Source organism: Anoplophora glabripennis, unplaced genomic scaffold (assembly GCF_000390285.2).
Source record: "Anoplophora glabripennis isolate ALB-LARVAE unplaced genomic scaffold, Agla_2.0 scaffold2, whole genome shotgun sequence".
In the NCBI taxonomy this organism is placed as follows: Eukaryota; Metazoa; Arthropoda; class Insecta; order Coleoptera; family Cerambycidae; genus Anoplophora; species Anoplophora glabripennis.
This window is the reverse complement of record NW_019416325.1, coordinates 1,212,078-1,234,717: the sequence shown is the minus strand read 5'-3', so window position 1 is coordinate 1,234,717 and position 22,640 is coordinate 1,212,078. Positions and strand designations below refer to the sequence as shown.

At 34.4% G+C, this 22,640-nt stretch overlaps 1 protein-coding gene across 1 annotated transcript; it reads right to left on the bottom strand.

Moving 5' to 3' along the window:
* Positions 1-6,831: 6,831 nt before the first annotated feature.
* LOC108916885 (slit homolog 1 protein) lies at positions 6,832-12,543 on the bottom strand. Its single transcript, XM_018723201.1, has 2 exons — positions 12,236-12,543; positions 6,832-9,314 (listed from the first exon to the last, which is right to left on the bottom strand). Exons 1-2 carry the CDS (start codon positions 12,395-12,397, stop codon positions 7,449-7,451), a joined length of 2,028 nt encoding a protein of 675 aa, XP_018578717.1. The 5' UTR covers positions 12,398-12,543; the 3' UTR covers positions 6,832-7,448.
* Positions 12,544-22,640: the final 10,097 nt, after the last annotated feature.

The window sequence follows — 22,640 nt, the reverse complement described above, 5'->3', positions numbered from 1 at the left end:
ATGTTATTTTTTTTTACAATCTACGTCATGCTAAAGTAGCTCAATTATAATGAACCAAACACAGTCACGATAACTAAATTGGCAACGAACGATCAAGGAAATGCGATTATTTCACATGGCGATAATCTCGTCTTGAAGTTCTAGTGACTGACTTAAAAATGCAGTTATCTGTGGACAGAGGATATTTTAACAAAAATATCATCAAAAAAAAATTACCCTTCATATCTGTATCAGTGTAGCGATGTAATTTTAGAAGACTGTATAGTTATAATAGTAATTTTTTTTTTCTCCAGTGGCGTAGTATCAAAGTGGTACGCTCCTGGTATTTTTACATTTTAAAACGGTTTTAAAAGGTCTGTATTGAGACAACAAGTATTGTTTTAAATCCACAAACAGTGTGATATCAATTTAATAACGGGTAGATAAAGTGTTTGTTCCAGGCTTGGCAGAACTTGTTGCAACTCGCTGATATCCTTTATCATTCGGTATTTTGCTTACTAAGTTGGTATCGATTGTTTTTGACATTATTTTGTTTTTCTACTGTCTCTACTTTGGCGGGGATTGGTACTGCATAGGATTATTGGAGACGGCTTCGTGGTTTCTATTGGAAAGTTGAGCGAAAATTTGAAATCCACTAAAAAAATTAGGAATATAAAATAAACCTAGCGTTGGCCTGATAGATATTCCTAAATTGATAAAAATTGGCAATTCGCGAGAGCTGGATATAATTGTATCTTAAAAAATGCAAATCAGAATTACTGACGTAGGTTTAAAAAAATTACGAAGGTGAATTTCAGGTCTGACGCATTACTTGAGCCTTAATTAATTATTGTTATTTGGTATAATATACAGTAATTCCCTATACTGTTTTTTTATATGGGATCTATTTATATCCTAATAAATATTACTCGTGTTAGATATTTGACTTTAATGTATGCGGAAATAAAAAATGGCACTTAAAATGTACGTACGTGAAATAAATTATTAATTAAAACAATAAGTTTGACCGTAGTAGTAATTTACTTTAAAAAAAAGCTGACATTACTTTTCTTGAATGTAAGAGGGGGCAAGCTAATTTTTGCTGGAATACCTTCAGTACTACTCACATAATAAAAGTGTACATCCCTAGATCTGGGCAGGGTCCGGAACATTTTCAAAATTGCAAAAATGTTCAAAAATTTAAAAAAATACCTATTATTATATCTGATTTTTTTACTTATATCTTGAAACCTATGCATTTTGGAAGAATATTGAAGAGGAAAAAAGTTTTAGAATTGAATTTTGCACAATATACAGTAAGTTAAAAATGTTTAAATTTAGTGCTGATGTTGCAAAATAGCAACAATTTATGAAAAAAAAGGCAAAATAATCAAATACTTTAGATGATTTTTTAAAAATATTTTAATTGCTCCGAGGGCATTCTAATTTTGGTAAAAAAAACCATAAGTTATAATTTTAGAAAAAAAATTGCAAATTGATAAATGTAATCTAATTGTTTAAAAATAAAAAAAAAGAGTGTTAACTTTAAAAATTTTCTGTGGCCGTCCTTATCAACCGACTTCAATTTTTCAAAAACCATTGGAAAGGTTGAGCGGTCTTTTCTTTGTGAAAAAATTTTCAAGTATCTAGATGCTTTATTTGAGACTATGCAACATTTTGAAAATTCGAAAAATTTTTTTAAATTCTTTTCAAAAATTATTTTGCGAAAACTATCGAACTGATTTTAATGAAATTTGGTGTGTTGTTTTATTATACCCTAAACTTTTTTTTACCAAAATTAGAATGCCCTCGGAGCAACTAAAATATTTTTTAAAAATTATCCAAAGAACTTGATTATTTTGCCTTTTTTTTCATCAATTATTTCTATTATGCAACATCGGTAATTAATTTAAACATTTTTAACTTACAGTAAATTCAATTCTAAAACTTTTTTCCTCTTCAATATTCTTCCAAAATGCATAGTAAAAACTCGGATAAAGTAGGTATTTTTTTAAACATTTTTGAAATTTTGAAAATATTCCGGACCTCGCCCAGATCTAGGGATCTACACTTTTATTATGTGAGTTGTACTGAAAGTAATCCAGAAAAAATTTGCTAGCCCCCTCTCACATCCACCTCAAAACAGATCCGCCCTGGTCTACAACATAAATTCACATTAAATCACATTTTCTAAGTAACTTTGGTATAATACCACCCCTGGAGGTACAGAATTTATAAGACTAAATTTGTTTATTTCTTTTTGTGCCGTTCGTAACAAATAAATTTTATAAATAAGGCGAACGATAACCCTAATGCTATAAAAAATACAACGACGACAGTTGAAATGACACAAATTATTTGTTGTTAACAATATTTCATAATAACTTGCCCCACTGGAGCCAATATTTATCACTTTGATTAACCTCTCTAAGATGTATGTAAGAATTTTTCCTGTTTTCGTTTCATCAACTATTCAAAGCTTTAGCTTAATGGTACACGTTTCTCATGCTAATGTGCACCTATTCCTTCTTTTTATCTTCATTAATATTGTTAAGCCAGAGCTAGATTTCGTTTCTTTTACCATTCCGAATGACCTCTCATCAAAATATGAAATATCCATCAAAAGTCAACGTCCAAATCATTACCAACGAAGGTTTGTTTATTGCATTTTTTTTTTATAATAACATCGTCTGCCTCTGTCCCCCGTAGATGTCAATAAACTTCGCAAACAAGTTTCAGATAGAATTTAATTTATATTAAAATTGTTGCACTGGGCGATATGTTACGTTTTTATCTCTATGTTTGCTTTTTATCCAGTCAAAAGTGTTGAGACGTTAAATTTTAGGAACTCTTGATATGCGATAGTACAGTTATACAGGAAATGTCAAATTGATCTTTTTTTTGTGAGGTATTTCTTTGGATTTAGCAAATATTATTCTCCTTGCCTGTCACACTTTTGAATGTATCCTTGTGTTCAATCTGGTAAATCTACGACCTTTCGTGTATCGCGATTTTGTCTTTCCAAAAGTTCCCTATATGTAAACTAAACTAAGGTTAATATCTTGGAATATTTTTCCAGGGTCGCAAACAAGTTGACAAATTTTCGTGTATCTTAACTTTTATTATAGCGAAGATCAAAGTGCGTTGTCGAAAGAACAGCCTAACTCTTCTGCATTCCTGATAAAATGAACGGGGTTTAATCAATCATTAGGCGTAACCAAAGAACACTGGTCCTGTGGCCCCTTTCTTGTCTGGATACTCATATACCTTCTTGCATTTCTGTACTTCTAATATAGTTTGTTAGATGTCAATTGACCACTGCAATTATGGATTTTTTAGATATCAAGTTAGTTAATTTGAATTAATTCATTGGAATTTTTTAATAACCATTTCTGTGCGGTTGATATTTTAATTCTCATTAAGACTAAACGAATGTAAGGAGGTCATGCTTTAATTAACGATAATAATTGTTTAGTTATCGTAATTGGATGATAGTATTTTCGTTATTTTAACGTCTCTTTTTTTATTGGCGCAAGCAGGGCAGAAATCTCAGGGATTTTCGTAAGATCGTGTTGTGGTTCCCCATCATGTTATGGCGTAACGAATGCGTTTTCACTTAGTTCATAATATCCAGCGCAATAAAAATGAAAATATGTACATTGCCAGATTTTTAAATGATTTGTTAACAATGCACGTAGCCTACTTCTTATGTAAGTGGTTTGTATGTGATTTATTGTAACGATCTTTCGGTTCGATTTATTTAGAAAATAGTGTTTTAATGAAAAATTTGAAAAAAGGTTTAATTATCTCCAAAGTGCTGGTAGATGTGAAAACTCATTACGGTGTACAGAGAGCGTGTAGCTGAGACTGTTCGTAAAGTCAACTCAAGTGAATACTGCGTTTTTTCGGAACACCCGTTATTTATTACAATTATTTCCTGATAAATAATGATAAAATCGTTTTTTTTGTAGAGTAATTTTTTTTATTTCTTTTTTCATTTGTCCTTGTTTGTATCAGGTTTTTTATGTCAGTAACACTAAAATCCCTAGATTAAACCAATTGGGTCAAGAATGAATCGAAAACCTTCCGCGGGCAGGTAAAAACCCACGTTCGAATAAAAATTTCCTATTTGAATTTTTTGTAGGAGTAAACACGTTTAGTTTTTATGACGTTTACATCATTTTTTCATTCATGAGATCTATAGGACTTCCCTAAAATTTATTGATTTATTCTCAGAGAAATTGTCTATAAATTTTCAAGGCTAGCGCGACGTACTAATTTATTTAATGAAGCTTTTGTTTATATTCACCACGTTTTTGAAGAAGGGTTATTAGGTGTTAACTCACAGCAAAATTTTTATGGTCAGTCACCGGGTCGGTAGCCTAAACGTTTTTTCAGCAATTCGCGTCGGTGTGGTGCGGCTATACAGGGTGTAAGAAGTATGACTGCCTTCAGCATGATATAAATGCAGTGTTCAAAGTACAGCGAGTATTAATATTGGGGAGTTTCATCACAACGTGACAACAGCGCTACACAGCTGATGCACACCACGTGTGCGCGCGGCAGACTTGTCCTACGGAAAAAATGTAAACAACTATTATTATGAAACATTTAGTACAAAAAAAGTACAAAACAAACTACCACCACAGACAAAATGGCTTGGCGATAAGCTATATTGTCTGTGCTACAACATACGTTCAAAATATCCACCACCATTTTCAGAAGAAAAGGATATAGTGGTACGCAAAAAATACTCAAACACGGTCCAATTCCAGATACCAACTGAATTGCGTGTTGTTGGACAGCTTAGACATCGTATTATCTGCCGCGCCGTTGTCACATTGCTCGATATGAAGTTTATCGAACTTTAAATTTATTACAATGCTAATTATTTTTTAGAATTAAGCATAAAGTTCAAAAAAGTGATAAACATTGTATTTTATGGTGTTCTATGCACGCAGTTATCAATATTGCATCAACTTGGAGATTTTGATAATTCGGAAATCGTTATAAATGTTTATTTTAATGTATCCTATCGTCTGTTAAAATTAAGGCAGTCAAACTTCTAACACCCTGTATAAACAAATAAATACAAAAGGCGAAAATTGTATTTTGGGTGACTCATATTTGCATTATCACAACTCGTAGATGTGTCAATAACAGATATACTTTATTGAAGTAATAAACGATCTATGTCAGTAGGTACTCACTTGCGATAATAATGATGGTTAAAAAAATGACTCACCTGCGTAGCTTCAGAGATAAGGCCTTGTGTTTTAAAAGTTGCATATTCTTATTTTATTCTCACTTTTCAAATAAATCTTTAACTTCTTACTGAACCTTAACAGACATTGACCTCGTTTTACGCAGATGGCATTAAATAATTTATGAAACAGTAGCTTTTATGGCTGGATTTTATCCTTTCCTGGGATTTGTTTTTTTCGTTGTGGGACAATATCGACATAAATTTTGGTTTACTGCTAATTTCATCTGTATGTTGTAATTATCTTTAGGGTGTTTAATAACTAATTATCTGTTAAGCAATAAATCGGTATCCTTTTTAAACTTGCACATTTTTATTATTGCTAATATAAGTTTCTTAGAGGTTATCCTTCTGAGATTTAACGACGCTTTTAGCTTAAGTGTGACACCAACTTCGAAGTCGTAATCAACCGGTAAAGAAAACCTGCAATTTTAATTATAAACCTTTACTTCAGTCAGCTTGCGCGTTGCGGGCTCAGTCGGAATAAAAATAAAATTTTATGCAAACATCTTGCATCAAACTTCGGTCTTTGTTGCGAAAGCAGGTTTGACATTGCACAAAAGCTGTTAAACGGAGGCGGATATATTTCGAATTACTTGGAGAAGAATGACTACACCAAGAAAACAATTTAGATTAATAAATAGTTTGTTGAAATTAAACGATTTAATTCGAGAATTATGTTGAAATTAATTAAAATGTTTGTTTACATAAAGGGTGTTAGTAAGTACTTAGATAAACTTCAATGATTTCAAAGGGTTGTACAAACATGGTTCCACAAATAAAAATTTTTGGAGGGTGTCGAAATGAAAAAAAAAAATGTCTTTAAAATATATCTCAAGTGGTTAATGATTTATCTGCCAATGGCGGAAGTTAATTTCACTAAAAATTCTAGAATTTCGACGCCAGCGGCCAAACATGAACTAAAAATAATTCGTTAATTTAGATTAAGACTCTTATTAGATTAAATTGTCACACCATCCTGTATTAAAGGTTTTTTAAATAATTAATAATTTGTTTAATTGTCGTAAGTTTATCTGTAATATACTTATATCGAAATTTTATGATTTCCCGGTTACTTGCAACGAAACAGTTCAGATTAGTCATAAAGTCGTCAAGATAAAGCAGAACAAATGTCATTTATACTTGTTTGTTTTTAACAATGTACCACACATTCTGCCCGTAATTTATTCTCCAATAAACGTCAATAGATACATCATCCTACTGCTTTTGAAAAAATGTGTGATCCATTCTTGTTTTATTAGTACTTTCTGAAGAGATATACAACCTCTTCCGTTTGTGTCTTTTATTTTTATAGTCCGCATCATATAGTCGTTGATAATATCAGTGTTTTACTGGTTGCCTGGTCGAGGGGGCAAATTTGAAAACGCCTGGATATTATTCCAAACCCACTTATCGTCGACTGATACAGGCGTGTATAAAAGGACGCTATTTTGATATAGTATCAATGAATAACATTCTTCTAAAAATATCTGCGGCACAAGGTTTGGCCACCAATGATACCGGTGTAGATATTGATGGTTAATTCTTGAAAAAAAAAATAGAAAATGATAATAATAACTAGAAAAAAATTGGAAAACAAATAACCATTTATTCACTTAATGCTTCAACATAACTAAACATAACAAGTAGATTTATATGTGTACTTGATTAAAAAATACATTGTTAATGGTACGTATAATAAATAAAACGGTATTTTAATGTGTACAATTGTCATTTCCAAATTTACTAATTATTATTTACAAACGCAATCTGCATAATGTGCCTAACCTATTTGTAAAATTGCTGTGCATAATTTTCCAATTGGCGCTGTGAAATATTTCGTCGAGTTTTAGTATTGCCTTATTTATAGCTCGTATAAATAAAACACTCTAAGTGACATTTCAGACATGTTCAATAGCATAACAGTCGTATAACAGTCCAAATATAAACTACGAAAAGGAGGATAATCGTAAAATTTAGAACGATATTTGTTGTACTACGTGTTTTTCATTAAAGAAACTAGTAAATCCTATTGCTTCTCGGGTCAGTGTCTGTTGTTAGTTTATTTTGAAGTTGGACAGAACGAATAGTACAACAATATTATAAGGATAAAGTAGAAAAAACTACTGGAACCGTTAAACACTGGGAAATAAATAATAAGTTCAGTTAAACTCAGTGCTAGAATAAAAACATCCGTATGAGCATTTTAAAAATCACTCTCAAGAGGGGCTTGCGTCCTCAATTGGGTATCAAGATCCGACGTATCCGAGTCAACGACAACGCGGGAAGCACGCCTGCCCTCTGAAGAATCCGACTTCCTCCTCCTCCTCTTCCTCTTCGGTCTACCTTTCTTTGAAACGTCAGGGTTGCTGCCGCTCTGCCTGGAATTCAAACTGTGCATGCTTCCAGACAGGTTCTGATACGACGAATCCAGCCTAGGGAGTAACAACGCCTCGTTGTAAGAAGGCGGTCTCTGGACTTCCCTCGGATCGGGCGCGTTTCTATTTTCCTCTTCCCTTCTCTCCCTTTGAAGTCTATGCATTCTCTCCAGGGCTTCCCTCTCTTGAGCCCTGCGCGTTTCTTCGATCTCCCTCAGGCGGCTCTCTTTGATCTGATGCATCTTTCTCATGGCTACCACCGCTACTAGTAGGAGTACCATTGTCACAATGACGCCTACAGAGTACCACCAGAGGTGGTCCTTTGACTGAGGTGTGGGATACCATTCATCCTGGCAAGCCTCGTGCCAGGCCTTACCCTCGTAGCGTTCTGGAGAGTCGCATATCAACCTGTCAACTCTCTCGTTGTATTCGATCAACCACTCGAACATGCTTTTTAATTTTGGACAGTCGCATCTCCACTGGTTGTCGTCGACTTTTACGTAGAGGGCTTGCGGGAAAAAGCTTGGATCGATGGTGGTCAGTCGGTTGCCAGATAGATTTATGTGTCTTAAGTAAAACATTTGTTCGAACGTGTGGTTGTTGATGGTCTTTATTCTACAACCGCTTACGTCCAAGTACACCAAACGATCAGCTGTCCAGCCGTCTGGCAACGAGGACAAGAAGTTTCTTGCTAGAGATAGTTCTATCAGCTTAGGCAAATTCCCTAGACTAAATCTGTTTATAGCGTAGATTTCACAGTAACTAACGTCTAAGGTTTTTAGGGATGTGCTAGTAATACTGTCGATGGAGTTAATGTAGTTGTGGGAAAGGTTCAGCGTTATGAGGGCGATAGTGGATAAAAAAGTTTTTTCGCTTAGGACTGTGAGCTTGTTCAGGGATAAGTCAATGATATTAACGTTATCAAGGCCACGGAATGCATTATCTTGGATAACGGATATAGCATTGTACGACAAATTCAGTTTTAATAAGTTCGGAAAGTTGGTGAAGCTTCTATCTGGAATTTCCCTTAAAAAGTTCCCTTGTAAGTTGAGGAACGTAAGTGCTCTCAAGTTTCCTGTAGGGACGATTTCCAGCGTACAACCAGACAGGTCTAAATACAATAAACTTTCCGAGTTACATGAAATTTTTTTAAGGTAGTCGTTGTTCTTTAAAATGAGGGTTTCCAACAGGGGTAGGGCTTGGAACACATGATCGCCGATGTACTGTAAGTCACATCCACTCAAGTCTATATACTTTACGTTGCTCAGTTCGAAAGAATCGTTTATAATACGTATCGGGTTGTCTGTCATGTGCAATTCTTTTAAATTCGGCAAACTTTTGAATGTCTGCACCGGGACCGACCTCATCGAGCAGTTGTTTAATTTGAGAATTTCCATGGACGGTATTACCAAGTGACTGGAATACTGCGGAATGCTTCTGAGAGCGTTGTTGGAGATGTCCAGGTATGTCAGTATTTTAAGGTAACCAAACGTAGCGGAATGGATGTCTTTCCAGTCGTGGAACTGGTTGTAACTCAAGTCCAGCCGTTCCAGGTTCTCCAGTCCCGCAAAATCCGAGTGGCCGAGCGTCGATATCTTGTTGTTGGATATATTCAGGTATTTCAGGCTTTGGAAATCCCGCAAACCTTCAGGAAAACTTTGGAAGCTGTTGTAGGATAAATCCAAACTGATTACCTGAAAATAAATCAATAGTTTTTACTGGGGCTTATGCATGTATTAAACTTAGAACTTCGCCGTCCTAGCTCAGATTATAGGAAGGAGCTTTACAAACTTTATACGAAGGTGTTGCACCACGTAAATTTGTATTAACTAAATACAGCGCATTTTTGGAGGCGCAAAGTTCACAAGGATTAAAGATGATTTATCCTTCCTCGAAGTTTAGATTCCGGCTTTATTTATATTCATTGCTTGAAGTTGTAAAATTGTGTTTGATTTTTACGTTGACGTGATGCAACATCCTCATCCTGTATATATTTTACCTAGAGAATGATTTACGATGCAACGTTATTAGGTTAAAATTACTATTTTTTTTATCGTTTGTAAGTAAAGCGATAGTTATCGCGATAGAATCTTCGATCGGAGACGGTGAAGAAATTTTAGAAATCTACAGAAAGAAAGAGAAATCCGCACTTTCGTTTGTACCATAAAATGTCAAAGAAAAGTAACTGTTGTATCGTAAAGAGCCATGACACACTAAGATCTACCCTTTTTAAAAACTACTTTTTTTTACGTGCTTGTAAAAATAGTTTTTGAAACCCTTATTTGAAAAATATTAATCAGAACGTTATTAAAAGTAATTATTAGCCCAGTTACTGTAGCTGGAAACATAGTAATACCTCCGATTTTTTTATAACTGCATCGATTTTTCTCAAAATTTAGAATTAGGCTCATCTTACCCCTCACTTCAAAACTTATATATGCGCTAGGTGTGCTTTTTGTTCTTAAGGGGTGAAAACCACCCCTTATCGGAAAAAAAAGAAAAATACAAATTTAAGCATTTTATGTAATCAAATCTTTTTTATTTATGCAGTATGAGTAATTTCATGTGCTATCTAACATGAAACTTAATATGTATACCAAATTTTCAACCCGGAAAAACCTTTAAAAATCACCCCTTTGGATGAAAATAATATTAAAAAAACATTTCAACCCTTGAAAAATACACCTTCTTTCGAAAATCAAATAAAGAAGTATTATTGAAAGAGTAGAAACATTTTAAATGTGCATTCGTATTAAATAAACATTTATTCCCTTCTTATAAAATAATTTTGAATTGATTGCAACTTCTGAACCCTTAAAAATTACCCCAGACACAGACAGAGACACAGACATAGACATAGACAGTGACATAGACACAGACACAGACATCGACATCGACACCGACACAGACACAGACATTTTATAAATTTTTATTTTCGTTTTTAATAAAAATAAATACAAAAAAACATTATAATTATATGTAAATGATTATTCGTCGTCCTCTTCGATGATTGGAGGAGAATTTAGGCAGGTGTCGCCGGAGCATGTTCCACATGTCGAATTGCAAAATAAACCGAGCTTCCGGCAGCCACAATTTGCTCCGCAATCTTTTTTGCAATTGCAAAAAATCATTTTCAGCAATACTTCCGGAGCAGACAAACTACGCATTATTATTGGTTCCACTAAATCCTTTTTTAACCATCCCCAGTTCGTTATATTAATATGTTAATATACACATACTAAATACGTATATATACCAAAAAGATCTAAATGCTTTAAAATCCTTGTTTTACATAAATTTTCTTAAAATTATCACCTACACACGTGTTTATTTTTTTGACGATAATTTTCTTACTTTTTAAGATTTTTAATCGCACAAAGGCTCATTTTGCAGGGAATTGTAAGGGCTACGTGAACAGTTGAGTTGATCTTTTTTAAGCCCTTCATTTTTAAGTTTGAAGGGTTTAAAGGGCCCGAAAAGGGTGGTTCTCTCATTCATATGTTAAACAAAAAAGGCGATATCTCGATTAATATTAATTTTAGAGAAATAAAAAATTTAAGCAAAATCTTCAGCAAAAATAAAGCTAAACTTTTTTACTCTTGTATTTTTTTCGTACACCCTTTAATTTTTAAGTTACAGCGTAAAAATCGATTTTTTTTCAAAAATTTGAAAAATTAACATTTTCAAAAATTAAGTTTTTTTCGAAATCATGCTTTGTAAGCGAGCCAAAGACCCAGAACATATTTCTAGAACATAAATGAAGAAATCTGTGAGTGGATTGCATTTAATTTTAATTCTGTCGCCAAAGGCACTGATTTGTTTATTAATTTTTTTTAAAAAAAAAATGGTTTTGGCGTTATTTAACGTTAACTGGTTCCAATTTAGTTTTTAGCTAACATATAATAATGTTTAAAAATCCATAACTCGATTTATAGTGCAATTAGAGAAAAACAAAATAATGCCATTAGATTTATTTTTTTATTACTTTTCATTTTGTTCCTTACCACTTTTTCGTTAAATCCAATGATTTCAGAGTTATTTGCAAAAACTGTCCGAAAACAAGCACTTTTTCACAAAAAAATCAACATTTTCAATGACGAATTACTCGGAAAGTATTGGATTATCCAAAAAACTTTATATAACATTTGCTACTTAAAATTGACTCCTCTATCGATTCCTGTGGTTATTTTGGGCATAAAAATTTCCACCCCCAGGGCAAAAGCACACTTCGGCACTATATAAGTTTTGTTCCTTGAGGCATTCCCCACATTCAGTCAAAATTTCACGTCAATCGGTTCAGTTATAAAGAATTCGGAGGTAAAAACCCTGAGTAACTAGACTATATATCTAGGTTAAGCTGATAACATGAAACTTATTGTGAATTTTTTTATCTCTTTATGGATAGATAAGTATTGAAATTAAGCGTGATATAATATCCAATAAATTATAAGAAATGAACATGTTCAAGAGTCCAGGGCATTTATTGCCTGTATGTTAACGAAATTGTGACAAATAATACGTCGGTTATAGGACATTAGGGTTATGTTAGTTTGACTTTGTTTACGTCTGAGATTTAAAACCATTTTAAAACTTATTTACGGAAGATAAGGCTTACGTTTGGGTTTATCCCTGCTGGCAACTCGGTGAGGCTGCCGTAGCGGCAATCGGTTATCAAATTGTCGCATTGACACAAATCCGGGCACATCCCTGATACTAATTCTACAGCGTACGACACACGCAAAACCGGTATCACGTATAGAATGTGCCACCACATCATTGCCTGGAACTGCACTCAGATAAATCCCGATTTGGGCCCAGTTTGTTGCATTTTAGGCTGTTCGACACTCGTGATCTGTGAATTTTCGTACGAATTTCTTCCCTATTCTGTTGTTCGGCTTTCTCATAGCTAGTACACCTCATAGCTCAGAGTCTGAACTGAGTCAACAAGATTATTCCAAGATAACTGAACAGGTTAATGATAATAACTGATAAGGAGAGACACAGGCATGTATACACAAATAATTTCGTGTTATCTTTAAAATAATTCATTATAACTGGCTGTTACTGCTGCAATTTTATTTATTTCTTAACCGTGTTTGATCTGAACTTCTGAACTTAATTCTTGCGCGTATCTTTGCCGTAAAAAATTAAAAATCGTACCAATGTCACGATACGCCCTTATTTTTCATTATTAGAGCCCGGACAGAGCTACACAACTACAGAATCAATCAGATCGCACGACCTTCAAGCTCATATCAAGGTCACGAGAATTTTTTTAAGCGGGGTCCCATAATTTTGACCCAGGAAATGGAGAGAGCGGAAAATTTTACGTTCGGATGTGATCTTGAAATGACCAGGAAGGTCAAGATCAAGGTCAAATATCAAAAAGCCCCAAAGTGGCCCAGCGGTATCGGAATGGCAGAATAACCCGCCAGGAAAAATGTTCTCCACGATAGTTCTAGGATTATTGTAGTCTAGTGACCTTGAATTTGACCTGGGCCATGACCTTCAAGGTGGTATCAAGGTCACGAGAATTTTAAATGGGACCCCATAATTCTGGCCCTGGAAATGGAGAGCGGAAAATTTTACCTTCGGATATGACCTTGAAATGACCGTGAAGGTCAAGATCAAGGTCAAATATCAAAAAGTTCTAAAGAGGCCCAACAGTACCGAAATGGTAGAATAACCCGCCAGGAGAAATGTTCTCCACAATAGTTCCGGTGACCTTGGATTTGACCTCCCTGACCTCAAATTCCTTATAGTTGATCTGAACTTCTGAACTTAGTTCTTGAGCATGTCTTTGTCGTAAAAAATTTTTGTCAAGATACGCATTTATTTTTCATTATTAGAGCCCGGGCAGAGCTACACAACTACAGAATCAATCCCTAGGTAGCGGACGACGACATCTGGTATACTTTTAATGCATTAAAGACATTTACGTAAAATGCGTGCCGTGTTTCATAAATTTTAACAAGTAATAAAATCACACACTGCATTAAGAATATTCAAGGGGTAGGGCTATCCGATGGTGACCTTGAATTTGACTTACCTTCAAGGTCATATCAAGATCACATGAATTTTTTTACGCGGGACCCCATAATTTTGACCCCGGAAATTGAGAGAGCTGACAATTTTACTTTCGGATGTGACCTTGAAATTACCACGAAGGTCAAGGTCAAGGTCAAATATCAAAAAGTCGCAAAGTGACCCAACAGCACCTGAATGGCAGGATAACCCGTCAGGAAAAATGTTCTCCACAATAGTTCTAGGATTATTGATGGACACTAAACCGGTGACCTTTGATTTGACCTCCGCCCTGACCTCAACAAGGTCAAGTACGGCCACGGCGTTCAAAGCTCCGCTAATGTTGAATCTTGAACCAATTTTACAAACATTTTCTTCTATTTGATATGGTCTTCTTGCAACAGTATTATTTTCTCCTGACAAAAGTTGGGCTCTTTTTTGATCAGTTGTCCTTCGTAAGCGACAAAAATAATTATTTTCCATCCAAGCTTATGTGGAAAAAGAAGCGATGTTCTATTATTCTGTAGGCCGCATACGATTTATTTGTTTTAATTGATAATAACTACCATATTGTATGTTCTACATTCTTATTTGTCAATTTTCTCTAAATTTACCAGATATGATGGCATACTTTTCATTATGTATTGTTTCGATCTAAATCCACTGAATCGTTTGGCATTAAAAAGTATTTTCGTAAATGGACGTTAAAGGAGCTTATTTTTTTCTAAAAATACAGGTTACCAGAACTTTGTCTTATCCATAATGCACGCCAGAGCAATAAAAACAACTTCGGTAAGTACGGTGGGTGTTCCACGATTAATAATATATTTTTTGCAGTATCAGTATCATTACGGATAATACGGCGTGGCCCGATTGCACGAAAGGTTCATTTTTAAATCCGAACCACGACAAAATTAATTAAACCTAATTCGCTATTGATATTTATTAAAGTTTTTGTTGTGTTAGGTATATACATATTCACTTCAGAATGATTCAATTCGGACAGAAACTAGTTTAATGCTATGTTTAACTCTGAACTTGAGCTGCAGTTACTTATATTTTTTTTAGACTTGGACTCGCTGTAAAATCGTAAGTTTTCAACTTTCTCTCTCGATTATTGGCTCAGGAATATGGCAATAAATTTACTGAACAAGTAGAATATACACTCCGTACAGTCGCTGACAAAACTAATACGTACGCTATTATTGCAATTGCGCCGAACATAAAAAGATAATTACAGAATGTGTTATTAATTTCGTTGTTTGCTATGTATATAGAGAAGAAATTATAAATATTAAAATACTTATTTTTATGTCACCTTGAATCCTGTTATATAAAATGTCTAAATTCGACATGTATTAATAATATAATTTTAGCTATATTAGACCGCTAGACTAAATTGTTTTTTGCTGTAGTAGATACTATTCGTAACATCCACGCGTTAGATATAATGGAGTATATTGAGTTTACTCAGCTTACTGTACTTACTGTATCTACAGGTGTGCACCTAGTTACCTTGGGTGATACTTTATCGATAAATTACATCTGTTCTAGTCATTAAGGTGTCTTTGTTAGTGACCTGATTCAAAACGTCGTACGATGATTCAATGTTATTTATCCAATAAAAACTTAAAGACGTATGTATATTTGTGCGCTTGCATATACGGGGTCTGTTCAGAAAAAAACGAACTTTTTGAATTACGCACCATGGGCCTCTGACTGAAAAATTGAACATTGAAAATTTGTTTCTCGTTTGATGACCGAACAACAGAAAGAGAATCGTGTGGACGTTTGTTCCCAGATACAGGTCTGGTCGAACTAAATGTGGAGGTGGTAGAAATGTTTACGTCCAGTTGAAGAATGGGTGCGGGGGCAAACGGCGTATAACACAGCCGCACTGGGCGACTGGGCAATAAATCTCAGCTATTGACAAGTGGTTGACAAATTGCCTAGCAGTGCAGTGCAGCAATGCGGAATTTGGTGTTATTCAGGTAATTTTGATTTATTATAGGCACCTTCATTTTGTTCACTAATATTATTACAACATGGCCTTTTGAAACGGAACAAAACGAAATTTTCCAGTTTAATTAATTTATTCGAAAATACGAGAATTATTATAGAACGTACGACATTAATACTTTTGTGGTATTTAGATTGCGGTGATTTTTGTTGGTCCACGAGGTAGCTGGCATACTCTTCGTAAAATAATTGAGACCTATACGTTGGTATATTCCAGGCTATTTGCAGTATTTCAGTATCAGCAAATTTAAATTCCGCAAATCCCATATTGACCAAGCAGCTAAGTCTCGGACCTTTCCTTAATGCTGGAATCATTCAGTCAGCCAGATAATACAAAAATTCAATTTTCATTACTTGGCTCGATCCAATATTTTACATTTCGATGTCGGTTAGCTTATAAATGATAACCGTGTTGTAACCATTGATTCCGTTCTCTCCTGATATACAGGGTCTGTACAACCCTTCACCAGGCTGAAGATAAGTCGATTTAGTTAAACTTGCCTTAGTCCAAAAACTGATAATAACGGGTGTCAGTTAAAGCAATAAATAATGTTTTCTTTAATGTTAATTTAACAGTCTATCATTGTAACACAATCTAAACGATCTAAAAATCTAAAAAATAACTAATTATTTTATTTTTTCAGCCACGATAATTGAATAACTCCAAATATTTCGAATTTTCACCACCAAGAACGGCGGTGACAACATTTTTAACATTAAGGCGATGTTTCGCATTGTATTAGCTATGTCCTCTCCAAATTTGGTTTAGTGCAACTCTCGGTTTCGAGAATACAATACCTATGTACGTTTTCAGCCACGAAAATAGAATAATTCCAAAAATTTCGAATTTTCACCCCCAAGAACGGCGGTGACAACATTTTTAACATTAAGGCGATGTTTCGCATTGCATTAGCTATGTCCTCTCCAATTTTGGTTTAGTGCAACTCTCTCGGTTTCGAGAATACAATACCTATGTACGTTTTCAGCCACGAAATTTGAATAATTCCAAATATTTCTAATTTTCATCACCAAGAACGGCTGCGACAAACATTAAGGCGATGTTTCGCCTTGTATTAGCTATGTCCTGTCCAAACACGAAATTAGCTCAAAGTAGCCGAAAGATGTTAAAGAAAATGTTATTTATTTTTTCAACTTTGATGACACACTGTAGCTTCGTTATTATCAATTTTTGGACCAAGGCAAGTTTAGTTAAATTTAGTTAGTAGAGCGTTGTACAGACCTTTTAGACACACCCTGTATTGAAGTTAATTTTAAGGTATCCGATTTTCAACGTTTCTGAATACCAACATGTACATGTACAGGGTGTTTCCGGAATGAGTGCGTTCGTTAAAAGGTGGTAGAGGGCGTGAATAAAAAATTGTCAAATCAAATAAACAGAAAATTTTGAAACCGGCCCTTCTTCAAAACGCTTTTTTTAAGTCTATCGGTGAGAAAGTGTAGGAACATCGCTAGGACTATAATTGATTAAAAAAATAAACTAATCATAAATCGATATTAGGTAGTTTTATAAAAATTGCTAGAAATTATTTCCATGGGCTAATAAGCATGCCTGAAAGCGACGATAAAATCACTTCGCATGTGTGTCGGGCGATACATGGTCGTTCTAAGTTTCGCGTAATAATTCTTGATTAATTTTGTGGAACAAATGACACCTTAATGCACATGGATTTTATAGTGAATTTAAAAGTGAGTTTTAGTAGAGCTCTAAAATTTCCTGGAATATTGAAAAAATTCGGAAAAATTTAACTTTTGCTAAGGCCAAGGTTGTAGTGGGTTCTAAGACTTCTAAATATATAAATATTTTAAAAATATTGTATAAAAAACAACCTTTAGAAATTATTGTCACCCTGTTTTTTTTTTTTGTTGGGACGATTGAAATACTCGAAAGCTAGTCGAAATGTTGGAATAAGCGAGACTAGTTTAGAGCAACATACTTTTTTATATTCTGCGTATAAGAATTGGAAACTGAAATTACGTTTTCTAATTTCAGTATTTATTTATTTTTTATTAATGCGATGTTAATAGTGAATGAGTAGTTAAAAAAAAATGGGAACAGGCACTCAAAGACGTTCGCAAACAAGCGACGCGCTGCCTTGATCCTTCCCTAAAGCCGAGTGATTTTTGTGAGTAGGAGCTAAACGCATTTAAAGTTGTTTTGATGAATACGAAGCCAATTCCTGGGAGGTTCTTAAGCAGACGACCTGAAGAGCGGGTGCACGTGTAATCTGTTGTTTCGATGATGCTTTATCTGGTTTGATCTTTGGTAGCGGAGCGGGTCGTCCCTCCCCTCACCCCTCGCCATCCGTCGAGGATGACAAGTGGAGTGGTTTTCAAATGATTTCAATCGAACCGCAAACAGCGCTTATAGGCGGATACAGTTCACCCGGTCCGTTGGCTCAGTTTGTCGATTGGCATTATCTTTTGTGTGTCCGGATCGAGATCTGCGAGGGAGATTTAGGCCAGCGTCCCTCGAGATACAAAGCTAAAAGGGCTGTCTGCAACTTTCTTCAGGTGAGCAACGGCGAGGTACCATCGTAATTGACGAGTGGAATGGCTCTAATAACTAGAGCCACGGATTCAAGTATTCACACCAAAGGTGTTGCAAATACTCTTCTAAAGAAGCCTTAATATATCATATTTAGAACTAAACTACAGATTATTAATTAATAACGTGTTCTAAACCTTTTAGAACTTTTTACAGGGTGCAACTTTGAAAGGGTGGAAAGTCAACGTTTGTTTTCCAGTCGTGTAAACAGTGATCAAGCACTTGCTGATGTAAAAGTATTGGTCGAAATTAAAGATTTTTCTACATAATATTTACGCTCCTCTGCAGACCATAAATACGTTTTATATAGGGTGTAAGAAGTTTTGCTGCCATTACTTCAGCATGATTATTATATTACTATTATTGTGAAACATTTAGTACCAAAAAAAGTATAAAACAAACTACAACGTAATTATGTTCAAAGTGTCCACCGCCATTTTCGATGCACGCGCGACACCTTCAAATCCAATTTTTGCGCACTCGCTGGGAATCACCTCAAGAAAAGGAAATAGTGGCACGCAAAAAACACTCCGACACGGTCGAATTCCAGATACCTACTGAATTGCGTGTTGTTGGTTGTTGGACACCTTAGTACCTCGCGTTAACCGCCGCGCCGTTGTCACATTGCTCGGCATGAATTTTATCGAATTTTAAATTTATTACAACGCTAATTATTTTTTAGAATTAAGCATAAAGAAGATGAAAAAAGTGAAAAACTTTATGGTATTCTATGCACGCAGTTATGCCAATATTGCTTAATTAATCGAACTTTTGTACATCAAGTTGTAGACTTTTTTCTCGGAAATGGTTGAGTTTAGGACCCATATATCATATTTTATCGTCTGTTAAAATTAAGGTAGTCAAACTTCTAACACCCTGTATACGAGCCACACAGTTCTATTAGCTGTGGTTTCGCCAAGCTAGATTCATTCGGCTTATTCACTGAGCAGCGGAGGCTAGCCACCGTTGCGCTTCGTGAGCATTCGGATCAAAATCGGATTCTGCTTAAATTTAAACTGTGCTGGGCCTACCGTTGATCGTTTGGTTGCGGGTAAATAATAATAATAATAACATAAATTGAAATAATTTTTATTTAAATTATTTTTGTAGTGCCCAGTATTCACTACAGGCCGCCGCTGTTGCCTAAGGTTTTTCGTTAAAATATTTACAAGTAATTCCGATATTGGGCATGCCCGGTAATACGGCTTTATATGTAATAGTAAACTGAGGAATCATGCGGTCATTCAAGAAACTGACTTACATGGAATTAAATCTCGCACATCAATAGACCTTTAAGATCGACCAAAGCGAGCTGCGCTTTCAACTAATTATTACCGCCGAAGTATAAAGACCGGATACTTAGGAGTTGCGGCAAAGGAGCTGGGGGTGCCTATCAGACCACATACACACCACTCTCAACGACGCGTCGAGCATAAAATAACCCTTAATGGCCAATTACACGTCTTTAGAGCGGTAACCGGGTTTCGCCATCCGCCAGATACACTTTCGTGAAATTAATCTTTTCCGCAGGGCTTATCCCGGGATGGGCGCTCCTTTAACCTGTTGCACGGCTCATCCAAATTTAAAACCTCGTTTCAGGATCCGCTGCCTGATCTCGTCTCCGACACTAAGATCGCATTTTTCAATCCGCTTGGCTCTCACCGAACGTTAAAGCTGTATTCGCACTGGCACCGTTCCAGAAATACAATTTAATACACAAGCATTTGTTTTATATTAACATTTTCCAAGTGCCCAGTGAATTTACGGTAAAAATAAACCAATTGTAAAATTACAATAACCCAGTAAGATAGGTTACTAGGTATATGTAATATAAACTGTGGAATTCTGAAGCTCAAAATGTAAATTCACTATTATATTTTAAAGTATCTATAAAAATATGTATCCTGTAAAATTACAACAATTAAAATAGGTATTGGATGCCACTGTAAAATATCCGTAAAATAATGTTTTATGTAGAAATATTTTCGAGCTTAATGTAATTTCACATTTCCTGTTAACGTACACTGAAAAATAGAATCCTGTAAAATTACATTTAAAATAGGTTACTAGTTCCAAATTCGCAGTGGCACAGTGCAAAATAGAATCTTGTAAAATTGCAACAAGAGTTAAAAGAGGTTGATAGTTCTTGGCAATAAACTCTGTGGAATTCTGATACTGAGAATGTAAATTCACAATTGTAAAATATCTATAAAAATATGTATTATGTAGAATCATTTTCGAGTTTAATGTAATTTCACAGTTCAAACTAATGTTCAAAATAGGAATTCTGTAAAATTACATTAATTAAAATAGATTACTAGATGGCAGCGATACACATTGTGGAATTCTGAAACTGTGAATATAAATTCACAATTACTTTGTAAAGTAATCATTATTCAAACATAATGCAATTCCATAGTTCAAACTAATACATATTACGAAATAGGAATCCTGTAAAATTACAATGATTAAATGTAAATTCACAATCATATTATATAAAAATATGTATTATGTAGAATTATTTTCGAGTTTAATGTAATTTCACAGTTCAAACTAATGTATATTACAAAATAGGAATCCTGTAAAATTATAATAATTAAAATAGATTACTGGATGTTGGCATTAAACGTTTTGGGACTCTGAAACCGTAAATGTAAATTCACAATCATATATAAAAATATGTATTATTTTCGAATTTAATGTAATTTCACATTTCGAGTTAATCTACACCGCAAAATAGAATCCTTAAAATTAGAACATTTAAAATAAGTTACTGGTTGCTCGAATATACGATGCGGAATTCTGAAACTGAATATGTAAATTCACAGTAACATTGTAGTGTCTGTAAAAATATTCTGTAGGATTAATTTCGATTTTTATGTAATTTCACATTGTAAGATAGTAGATACTGTAAAATTACAACTAATAAAATATGTTACTAGTTGGCGACAAATGACAATTCACAGTTACGTTGTAGTGTTTTTGAAAATATTCTGTAAAATTACAGTGCTTTTGTCTTTAATGTAATTTCACATTCACCCAAAAGGATGTAAAATTGCAGTTGTGGGTTTAGTTACAACGAAAATTCTTCTTAAAGGAAGAAAATATTCTATACTGTACATACCACACTGTAACAATAAATGGTTTACTTAAATAGACTTTAATGTAATTTCACATTTGAAGTGGATTAAAACTGGCAAGTTTACCAACCAATCATCAAAACAGATAAAATTTAATTGTTAAATTATAGTGGTAAATAATTTTCAACTACAATTTGAAATTACAGTACTACCAGAGTAAAATTACAGAGAAATTACATTAAACTTGTAAAAGAAAATATACCCACTGTAACTTTTAAATTTAACGACAATTATATCTGCAAAATAAACGTAACATTTATCTGAATGACGTAAATATATTTGCTGCTCTGTAGATATGTCTTGATTTAGTTACATCATAGTTTCCTTGCTATAGTATTATTCTTTTTTTGGAAATTGTGCTTCCTGGTTTGACCAATAATAGAGTTTATTGGTACTTCTGAATAAGTACCTAGTTGAAATATAGGCTCTCATCGCAAATTATTAGAAAACCGGTAAACGACTACATACTTTGTTATTCTTTTCTGTTGGATATACATCAATAGACGTAATTATAAAGTTACGCGAAAGCCTCATTAAAAGTCTGCTCACTTATTAATGAATTAATAAACGTACATCAGTGGAGTCTAATGAGCAAACCGTTTCTGTAATTACGATTTCTTCATCGGGCAATGTAAATACCTTTTTCATAATGAAGTAATAAAGTGATTTTCTTCGTAAACTGGATTGTAAGACGTTTAGACGTAATCGAACCTAACTGATAATTACCGCCGCGGTGTTGTTTTTATGCTTTGTGTTTTATGGTGAGAAAAATATAATAATAAATAATTCTTAAAAATTTAAAGTTTTACTAAGGTAACTTGACCCAAATCGGTTTTTTTCTTAATTCGACTCGACCATCGAAGGTCGTTATACATACAACCATTTGATACTCTGTATGTATTGTGAACTTAGCTGCTCTCTGGCATGTCCGGCACACAGCTATTCAATTCCCATGTGTGTACCTAAGGAGAGACCCCCTAATTATAAGTAGAGGCATAACCTTATCTGGCAATCAATAAAGAGACGCTTACGTTGGTTAAAGTTAGGCGTGCGATCGTTTTTCGCGCCAGTCTGTCGTCTCAGCTGCTCACCAGGGACGCGGCAAACTCTAAGCCAGGCTTACTACTTACGGCCCCAGCTTCACACTTGATCATATTTATGCGATGTCCGGATTATCGATAGCTGACTACCTCTTACACTTCCAAGACGCCTTATATCGATTTATGGGACACTTAGTGCTTAACCGTTTCTATAAATCCTCATTAGACAGT

Excerpts from the sequence above, each read along its gene's own strand:
- LOC108916885 (XM_018723201.1), bottom strand. The coding sequence starts at position 12,397 with ATGATGTGGTGGCACATTCTATACGTGATACCGGTTTTGCGTGTGTCG. Across the intron at positions 9,315-12,235 it reads CAGCAGGGATAAACCCAAAC|GTAATCAGTTTGGATTTATC; the intron begins GTAAGCCTTATC and ends ATTTATTTTCAG.